The sequence below is a fragment of the Hippocampus comes genome, unplaced genomic scaffold (genome assembly GCF_001891065.2).
Source record: "Hippocampus comes isolate QL1 unplaced genomic scaffold, H_comes_QL1_v1.1 scaffold202, whole genome shotgun sequence".
Taxonomy (NCBI): Eukaryota; Metazoa; Chordata; class Actinopteri; order Syngnathiformes; family Syngnathidae; genus Hippocampus; species Hippocampus comes.
The window spans coordinates 785693-795687 of NW_017805829.1; the positions used below are offsets into that span (position 1 = coordinate 785693).

At 41.6% G+C, this 9995-nt stretch overlaps 1 protein-coding gene across 1 annotated transcript; it reads right to left on the bottom strand.

The window, feature by feature from the left end:
- Nucleotides 1-306: 306 nt before the first annotated feature.
- qdpra (quinoid dihydropteridine reductase a) lies at nt 307-9604 on the bottom strand. Its single transcript, XM_019887467.1, has 7 exons — nt 9413-9604; nt 9179-9271; nt 8258-8354; nt 7452-7592; nt 6212-6320; nt 2407-2490; nt 307-667 (listed from the first exon to the last, which is right to left on the bottom strand). The coding sequence occupies exons 1-7, from the start codon at nt 9494-9496 to the stop codon at nt 565-567; spliced, it is 711 nt and encodes a 236-aa protein (XP_019743026.1). The 5' UTR covers nt 9497-9604; the 3' UTR covers nt 307-564.
- Nucleotides 9605-9995: the final 391 nt, after the last annotated feature.

Here is a 9995-nt window from a genome sequence, read left to right on the forward strand (position 1 = left end):
GAATGTGGGAGGAAACCGGAGTACCCGGAGAAAACCCACGCAGGCACGGGGAGAACATGCAAACTCCACACAGGAAGGACGGAGCCGGGATCTAACCCACGACCTCTGCACTGTGAGGTCAACGCGCTAACCAGTCGACCACCAGGCCGCCCTGCATCGAAACTATAACCACAATAATAAAGACAGTAAAATAAATTGATGGTGCTCCTAAGTGAGAATTATTCTTTTCATGACTGGTTCTCATTCGAGCATGTGAATCTAATATTTTGGCCCATCACTTGTTTTCACGCCAATAAAATGCACTTCTGAACATCACATTGTTGCTTTTATTATGATAGTGTTGTTGACAAGCAGCCATGGCCTAACTGCAATAGTGACACCCACAGCTAGATGGCACTCTTATCCTTCATGTAACACTGAACGCGTTCCCTTCTCCTTTTCCCTCACCCAGCTCTTGCCTTCAAACTCCATCACCTCCTGATCCTCCTCTCTATCTCCTCCCCGTCTTTATCTTCTATTCTCCCTCGATGACAATGCCGCCACTGCGGCCTGTCTGTCCGCCCTCTACAGCGCCGCCACGGCCTGAGTTTTCCCGCCGGAGGTGAGCAGCTGCATCAGGCTGCCTGACACTGGCCTGTCGGTGCCCGTGGCCCAGTGGAAGAACGTTCTGCATTGGGGAGAAGTGGAGGAGGAAGGAGAGATTAAAACGTGGCTGCCAACACCTTCAAATGTAGATTTTGTATCACAGTGGAACCTCCAGTATGTACAGTACATTTACGGGCACCGGTGAAGTTGTGAAACAATTTTTCCCCATCAAATATAATGAAAATGTATAATAGCTCGCATTCTAAACTTTCTTATGTTTAAAGACAAGTCAAACATTAACAGTAATTAAAATATCTGAAAATTCAAGGAACCATACTATTGAAGTCTTTTTTTCCCCCAATTGTGTTTGTAAAGGAAGATGAGCAGTATGGGATTTTATTTTGTTTTTTTTAACTAAGCAGCTAAGATAACACCGGCTGGAAATAGCAAAAAACAGATGAAGCCCTCCAAAATAGTTTTTCATGCATTCATTTTCCGAACCGCTTTATCCTCACTAGGGTCGCGGGGGGTGCTGGAGCCTACCCCAGCCGTCTTCGGGCAGTAGGCGGGGGACACCCTGAATCGGTTGCCAGCCAATCGCAGGGCACACAGAGACGAACAACCATCCGCGCTCACACTCAAACCTAGGGACAATTTAGAGTGTTCAATCAGGCTGCCATGCATGTTTTTGGAATGTGGGAGGAAACCGGAGTACCCGGAGAAAACCCACGCAGGCCCGGGGAGAACATGCAAACACCACACCGGGAGGCCAGAGCTGGAATTGAACCCGGTACCTCTGCACTGTGAAGTCGACGTGCTAACCACTGGACTACCGGACCGCTAGTTTTTAATTGTCGATATTATTTGTTTATCATGTGCATATACCACAAACTATGATTCCAAAACATTTAAAAATTATTCCAGAATCATCTTCCATTACAATGGTGTATGAATGATAATTACATATCACCAATATTTATGTGAATCTCTTTTCATTTTGGATGCTTTTGGATGATTAACAAGCCCCCGGTGAAAGTGACCCATTGACATCATTGCTTATCCTGAGAAATGAACATAATTAGGAGGTTTAATGCAAACTCTTTCAGTGCTGACAAACGGACAATGCCAGGAATTATGACGCACGCTCATCACGCGCAAGGTCATCGCCCTAATAAAAAAAGACGATGATTGAAACGATCGCCATCACTTTTCATTTCCCCCGTCGGGTGGATTCTTATCTATTTGCGTCCCTCGGACCCGCATCTAATCTCAATCTAATCCCTCCGGTAATCTGGTGTGGGTTTTTTCCCCCACACATCCGTTTAAGGGCATCTGCATTTGTTCTCGTTTCAAAACCGACGTCCAGGATTTAATATAGACCGTTGACATTATCAAGAAGAAACTAAAACCAAGTAAAATAACGCAACTGTGGTCAACACAAAACCACTACCTCACTTTACCCATAATAGCCACAAGTGCCATTGTTTATGTTGTTTATATTGTCTATACTGTTTATACTGTTCAGATTACATATTATGTCTTTTTATACAGTGTAGTTGCTATCTTGTCTTAGCTGTGTGTGTTTAATGCACAGCATGTTTGCATATTTGCACTGAGGATTGAGAGGAAGAAATTTTATCGATGCTGCATGTCATATATAAAGCATATTTGACAATAAAGATGACCTTGACCTTGATGATTAACTGTGTCTTATATTTGAAATTCCTCACCACTCATACAAGTAATAGAACTATGACTGTCCCCTAATTCATGTATTCTACATAATTATAATGAGTGCTAACGTAATAAACTGATACTCACTCTGCAACAAATTCCAGTGGTGTCCACGTGCCGAAATCGGCGTCGGGCATGAACTTCCTGTTCATTGGCGTATCCAAGGTAACCCTGTTGTGAAATGGAGGCAGATGACAATCAAGGCAAGCAGCAGGAGAAGCGTTCGGCCCCTGATTCCGAACAATCATCGTTGTGAGCAAATATACAGAGTTGAATGTGAATGCTTAAAAGCCTGCCCAGTGGCAAAAGCACAGAAAGAAAACACACAAAGCCATAGGAATGAAATCATTTCAGGGTTTGAAAACATATTCTGAGACATGAATATAATTCTGTTCATACTGTATGTCAAAATGATGGAACAAGTTTGAAAGTATTTATCTTGGTCTTGTTTGTTTTTTCACATGGTTGTGCAGATGTACTATAAACAAACATATTTTTGCTTGAATTTTTCTGTGCAGTTTTGACTCAGGCCAACGAAGAGCAGTGAGAGGCAACCGAAATATTCGAAATCTCTCTCTGTACAACTAGAAAAATATTTTACAAGACAAAATGAATACCTCTCAGGATGGCTGGACATTTAATTGAAACGTAATCAGGATTATGACATTGGCTTCTCTCGATCTCAAAAACATTCTAATCAAAGAAAAATTATTCATGTACCGAATGGTACAAGTTTTGGACGTTGTGAAAGTACCCTGAATGCACCATGGTACTTGCACCACACGGGTATGACATGGATGTGATTCTGCCCTGCCTGAGTGTGATCTCAACTGTTTATTGACACTCCAAATTGGAGTTTACTGTAAAACTAAACACACAACAAAAAAGAATTACACACATTGCATATTTATGTTGAAGTCAATCTAAAAAACAAAACAAAAAAAAACATGCTAATAGGGAAGTGGCATCAACATCCAGGAGTGATATTCCGTCAAATAATGAATATTCACACAAAGACGCTGTGGGAACACATACCATCAGCTAATATAACAACGCTCTAAAACACATATTTTTCCCCAATCGGAGAAAAATTAAATTAAGAGAGTTGGAAGGCAACTTTTTTCTTCAACTCTTCTGATCTCATTTGAAGTGCTTGCTTCATGCATGCACAGCACCACATTGCCCCTAAAAGGCCAACATTTGCGTAGCGGGAACAGCCGGTATTTTATTTTCATTTTCTTTTTATTGCAATTATTAGTATATTACTTTACTCTGTTATCGATTTATTTTCTGGTTGTTCTTTTGTTTAAAGTTGAGTTTTCAAGGATTCAAGCAATGTTTATACCAAGACACACATTTCCACAAATTATGGCACAAAATACAACGCCCGAGATCTCAGCTTAGTCCAGATCCAAGACTTGTGAAAATAAAAATAGAACCAAATAAGATTAAAAAAAAAAAAAAAAAAAATCGATAGAGATAAGACAGATGCATCTTCATAGTTTTGATTGTGTGCGAAAATGCAATGCAGCCAAGGTGTGTTTGCAGCAGAATGAAAATTCAACAGGCTTCAATTGCTTTTATGAACAAGGTTGTTTTTTTTAACTTGACAAAAAAAAAATAGTGTTAAAGAATAAAGTGTTCAATGTTGCAAGGCTGAATGGGCATGAGGCGAAAGGGGTGTTCACACAGCAAGATTTGCTCCAGCGCTACCCCGGCGCTGCGCCAGTAGAGCGTTCATACGTGCAAATTTGCTCTGGCGTAGCCCCGGAAAACAGCTTACACCGGAGCAAATTTGATCCACCTCAGGGAGGTGGTTTAAAAATTTGCTCCGGAGCAAATGCTCGTTTGCGAGGGGGGAGTAGCCTCGCTACGCATGAGAAGAGTTGATTACGTACGGACGTGGCTGGTAACAGTAGCAAGCAGTTGGAGTTCCGTCATGTGTTTGTTTAATAACAAGACACAAGACGTGGCTGGTAACAGTAGCAAGCACCAAACGTCATCTTTCCTTTTGTAGGAGACTGGACTGTCTCGGAGTTGTTTGTGTGGTTTGTTCCTTTGTTGTGTGTTCACAACCCCCCGTTCCCCATAGAATTTATTTTGTGATTTCCTCTCTTGATTTTTCTGTTTGGCGCATTACATTTTTGCTTTTCTGAGTGTCATTGAAGTCATCGTTGATTTACGTTTTCGGGGGCGGTCACTCTCGAGCAGAAGGCACGGAGACCGAGAAGGAGAAGGACGTGCCTGGACAGTATTTGCTTGAGTTGTGTATACGTTTTAAAAAGAACCCACACGGCAGCTCATTGGTTTTGCTCCGCTGCAGAAACTGCCGTGTGAACGCAAGTGGAGCTGCACCGACGCTGCGCCGGTGCGAATACGCTCAGGGGCTTTGTACGCGTGAACGCTCCACAATAATTTGCTCCGGTGTAAAATATATTGTAACAAAATACATCGGTGCAGTGCCGGAGCAAATGTGTGCCGTGTGAACACCCCTTACGATGGTACTTTTGAGTAGTTCAGTTTTGGTAGTTGAAGAAATACTATGTTTTGAAATAATAAATAATTGTTTTTATGAATTACGATTTCAATGTCGGTCAAAACAATGGCGATTTTTATTTTATGCATAAGCATCCGGCCCTACCGCTCAGTTAATCAGAGGCGTTTGTATCTTTTTTTTTTTAAAGGCTGAATTTGGGATGTCATTGCATTGTGTATTTGTGGCCGGAGAGGGAAAACAAAAAGCTTCCTCAAAAGGAACCACATGCTTGCCAGGCGACAGTCATGTGACTGAAAGTTGGTGTGTGGGGGGTGAAATACAGCAGAAATGCAAGTCATTGGGCTAATGCAAAACAGATGTGGCAGCTTCCCTTGAGCATGCTGCCGCAGTTAGTGGAAAGCGCAACGAAATGGAAGACACAATGTCGATACCTCGTACCCCACCCCCCCCCAAAAAATAAAAATTATATATATACACACACACACACACACATATATATATATGTGTGTGTGTGTGTGTGTGTGTGTGTATGTGTGTGCGCACGTGTGTGCGCACGTGTGTGAAAGAACATCCTAGATTGCCATGATGATTGAGCAGAAGGGCACCATTCAGCTAAAACAGACCCACCAGAGATCTGCCATTTGCATCCTAATTTATGTTGAATATCTGCTGCTTATCTTTGCCTCGCTTGCTTATCTGTCTGTCTGTGACGCATGTGAAAAATGGCGTATAAATGCGCAGCAGTGTCTTCTTAGCAAATGTTTTTTTTTTTTATTATTTAAAACAATGCTTTTTCAGATTCAGATTCAGAAAAGTTTATTTATCCCCGTGGGGCAATTAGAGTGAGATTAGAAATTAGAGGGGCTTGTTCATTTAATGTCTCAAAAATGCATTTGAATTATTTTGAATTCATACATTTTTACTTTTCAAAATGTAATTTTTTAAATTTTTTTAATACAGAATTATAATTACCTCGTTTGTTTTTTTTTAATCAATGTGACTTCGTTTTTTTTTGTCTGAGTTGTTTTAGTTCAGTTTCAATTGCATTTATTTATATCTACATCTAATTAAAGGGAGGCTTTCATTTAAGACCATTTTTGGAATAACACTGAACATTGTTAGCGGTATATTACAAATGTCACTGTGAGTAAGTTGAAAACAAAATGTTACAAAGGTTAATGTTTAATTCATCTGAGGGACTGTTTTCATGCCAACAGAGTTCAAGTGAGCTCGACAGTAAACTCTTTGATATTTACAGAGGTTGACACACCTACTGACTAGACGGGGATCCGGCATCTATGAGCGCAACGGCCACTATTGGCAAGTCAATTATAATTCAATGTAATGCACACAGTTGTCATTAGTACCTGGGAAACAATGCAATTGAGGACTTACGGCAAGATGGCCACCGCGGCAGCCCCGGTAGGCATCCCACTGTTTTTGCCTGCCAGACTCCGACATAGCTGGTGCACAGCGGCCTTGGCCATCCCGTAGCCCATCATACCTTCGGGTCAACGAAGGAAATAAGTTGGGGGAAAATACAAGAGGAGTTGGATGAAGATGTTTTGTAGTTTCAACATCTGGATGCACTAAACAAGTCCCTACCCCCACCCGACCATGTAAAGCGGCTTTCCAAGGAATCCCAAGAATTCCTGCCTGGCGCAGTCTGGTGGCACGCCAATGAAGAACGGAGTGAGGGGAGTTCTCCAAGTTTTTTTGTGACGGTTAAATTAGTTAAAAGTCCAAGCTAGAATGGAAGTTGAGGTCAACCTGGGGGCACGGATCTCTGCTGTCACACAGACTGCAGGTTCGATCCCCTTGCATTATTGACGATGAACTAATGAGTGTGTTTTTTTTTTTTTTTAACATCAAAATCTGTTTTAATGGCCACAAACCTAATGGTGTCCAATGTGTAAATAACGGTTCAAAGCAGTTGCCTTGGCAACGTCAATAAAAAGAAGAAAACAGAATACTCTGCATACTTACTTTTCAGACAGAGTGCAAATCCAATTGAGGCTGGCAGAGTTTATCTATTCAATTGCGGACGATGGTACAGGTCGAAAAATTTAACAAAACCATCGAGGCCAGTCAATATGGATCATTTTAAACACTTGATTGACATTGCTTTTTGCTTTTATATTATTATTGCTTATATATATATAGATATATGTGTATGTACATACACACACACACACACACACACACACACACACACACACACACACATACATATAATTTTTTTTTCCTTCAGTGCAGCAAAATTTTTTGCAGCAGTCTCCCCACACGAATTCGGGCCAGCTACTTTCTAAATATTGACTCAGCCTTGCTTTGCCAGTGATCGAAATGAGGCGATTGGTTTGTGGCCAGGTCAGCGTGCCGACTGATGGACAAACGAGACTATCAGAGCATTGACTTCCTGTTTACGAAGCACAGAATTGTCCATTTTTTTCCCCTCTTGCTCACATCTATTTTATCGGCACATCTTCCGATAACAGAGCCAATTCCCTACGGTGTTTTCTATTGACTTCTCTATCATCCATCATCTCTATTGACAAGGTGGACAACACACACAGATCAATCAGCTCACGTGGATGAGAATGGTAAACACACACAAACACACAAGAGTAGACCTCACCTCCGGTGCCTGACAGAGCGGCTTTGGCCCCTGCTAAAGTCAACAGACCTCCTTGCTTCAGGTGCACGGCCGCCAGGTGGCTGGAGATGGTGGAGGTCCACACGCTTTGTTTCCACATTAGATCTGTGTTCTTGTACATGTCTGAAGAGCAAAAACACACAATTACAATGCTCGATTAGATACTGGAAATCTCAAAGGTGCATCTAGTATAGACCAGGAAAAGAAATATAGCCATTCACATCCGTTTCACTCATTAAAATTGGGTGAACATAATAGCATACATGAAAAAGTCTCCAGATTGCATGTCCGAAACTGAACAGGAAGTTGGTCATTTTGTTTTCATGTTGACTTTTTGGCATGCATTCTGTGGGCTCATAATTTGCCGAACTCCTCCAAGAGAATTAGTCCAAATGAGTCCCAACTGGAAAGAGGAATCTGAGACAGATGGGATGCTAAACTTCCAAGCTTTTTTGGCCAACGCAAGGTCATATGGGCGGAAAATGGCATCAAAGTCCTATAATTTGCCATGGAAAAAAATTTAGCCAGTCATTCTGCTCCCGGTCTCTCCTTTTTGGGGTTATCAAGGCGTTTTAAAAGTCTTGTATACAAATAGCTGGTTCACCCTAGTGCTTGATCACCCATCAAGTATGATAAATTTTATTCACAGTCATTTCATTAAGACACCTGGCAACCATTTTTAATTGTAGGGAAAATGTCATAAGTCTGCTTTAACATGACCCAAAACTCACCAAATTTATAAAAACAGATTTCATTTGGTTACTCAAAGCTAAATGTTGAGTTCTTACCTTTAGAACTGCAATTTCCTCCCGCCCATCCGCCGGCCACGCACAAAATGGCATCTACCTTCTGTTCCCCAAGCAGTTGGGCCACATCTGATGTGACCTATGGATAAATAATAGTAACAAAAAAAAGCTTGTGAAACAAGTCTGCGAAGACATTACAAACATATCATGCACTCGAGGGCTTGTGTGGGGCAGGGGGGTGGTCCTGTTCGCAAATTTTTTGAGGGTAATCTGTATCAGATGTCTGTGGTCACAGGGCAACTTAACAACAAAGGATCTTTGAAAATAATTCAAACCATTGAATTCACTGCCTTTTTAAAATGTAAATATAGCAATATTTGACTTGTTCAAATGTACAACCAGACAGTATATTAGCAGTATTGACCAAAACATAATTACTTATGATATAATTTTATATAGTAGCTATTATTTGTTAGTAGTAAGAACAAGCACTGGACAATGTTTTTTTTAAATAGCTACTTTACATTTAAACATTTTCTCCGCCTGATTAGGCAAGGACCCGCCCCCCCCGCCACACACACACACACACACACACACACACACACACACACACTCACACACACACACACACACACACACACACACACACACACACACACACACACACAATAAGAAAAATGAAAGACGCTATTTAAACGCAACACCAGCAAACAAACAAACGGCACTCTCCCTGGAACTTGAACGCAACGCCAGCTAAAAGAAACGCTGCAGCAAGTGACATGAACGCAACACCATCTCAGAAACAGACAGAGCCTCATGTCGGTAACGCAACTCTCCAAAACAAACGAAACGTGTTTTAACATACATTGGTAATTCAAAATCACCGCGTTGTATTTGTAAACAAGTTTATCAAGTTTAGTGGAATATGAATGAATTATCTCCTCGCTATCTGTCATCACTCACCTGGCCAGCCTGCTCGCAGAATGAGTCCGTTAACTTCACTATGATGTTCTCGTTAGCTTCCTCGTTAGCAGCCATGTCGATATTGGCAACCCACTGATAGATTAGAAGAGTGACAACGTTTTAATCCAGGTTTATTTGAACTCCGCTGAGGTAAAAAAAAAATGTTGTGAACCGATGGATCGCAATCTAGTTAGCTACCGGGATAGCCTGTTTGGCTAGCACGCGTCCACTCACCCATCCTTTGGATTTGAAATGCTGGACACATTTGGAGCCCAAGGCTCCTCTTCCGCCGTAAACGATCACTTTGTTCGCAGCCATGCGTCCGCCGGGTGGAGCAGCCAGGAAGTACGCCGAGGAAGAGACAGGCAGCCAACGACAGGGAAAGCGGAAAGAGGAGAGGAGGCGTCTCCTTTGGCGAGCAACAGGTTGGTGCAGCCGAGTTGAGGATGCGTTCCAGATAAACTGTCATTTCGGTTTTCGTAGTCATCGTACGCTGTATGATTACTGTGTATGCACAAACAAAACTAAAATAAGAGTTGTTTTATATCAAGCTTAGTCACAAAGGGATACCGAGATAAAATAATTTGGATTTTCTTGACTGTGGTACCTTATAACAATTCAGAAAGATCAAGAGGTAGTTTAGAAATCCCACTTTGGTGAAGGAACATAAAGGTAACATGTCCCTCGAACAACAAACAGGTTGGTGGGTCGGATTTGATGATGCGTTCAGGGACAAGTCCTAATTCAATTTTGTCTTTGCAATTGTGCAATGCAATCGCGGGAATGAAAATCGTGTGTATCACCGTGTAAAATTTTA

What these genes read in the sequence shown, in the direction of transcription:
- qdpra (XM_019887467.1), bottom strand. Translation starts at nt 9,496, where the DNA reads ATGGCTGCGAACAAAGTGATCGTTTACGGCGGAAGAGGAGCCTTGGGC. An exon ending in AGGAAATTGCAGTTCTAAAG is followed by an intron (nt 7,593 to 8,257) that starts GTAAGAACTCAA and finishes TTTGCTCTTCAG; the next exon opens with ACATGTACAAGAACACAGAT. An exon ending in GCCGCGGTGGCCATCTTGCC is followed by an intron (nt 2,491 to 6,211) that starts GTAAGTCCTCAA and finishes ATTTCACAACAG; the next exon opens with GGTTACCTTGGATACGCCAA.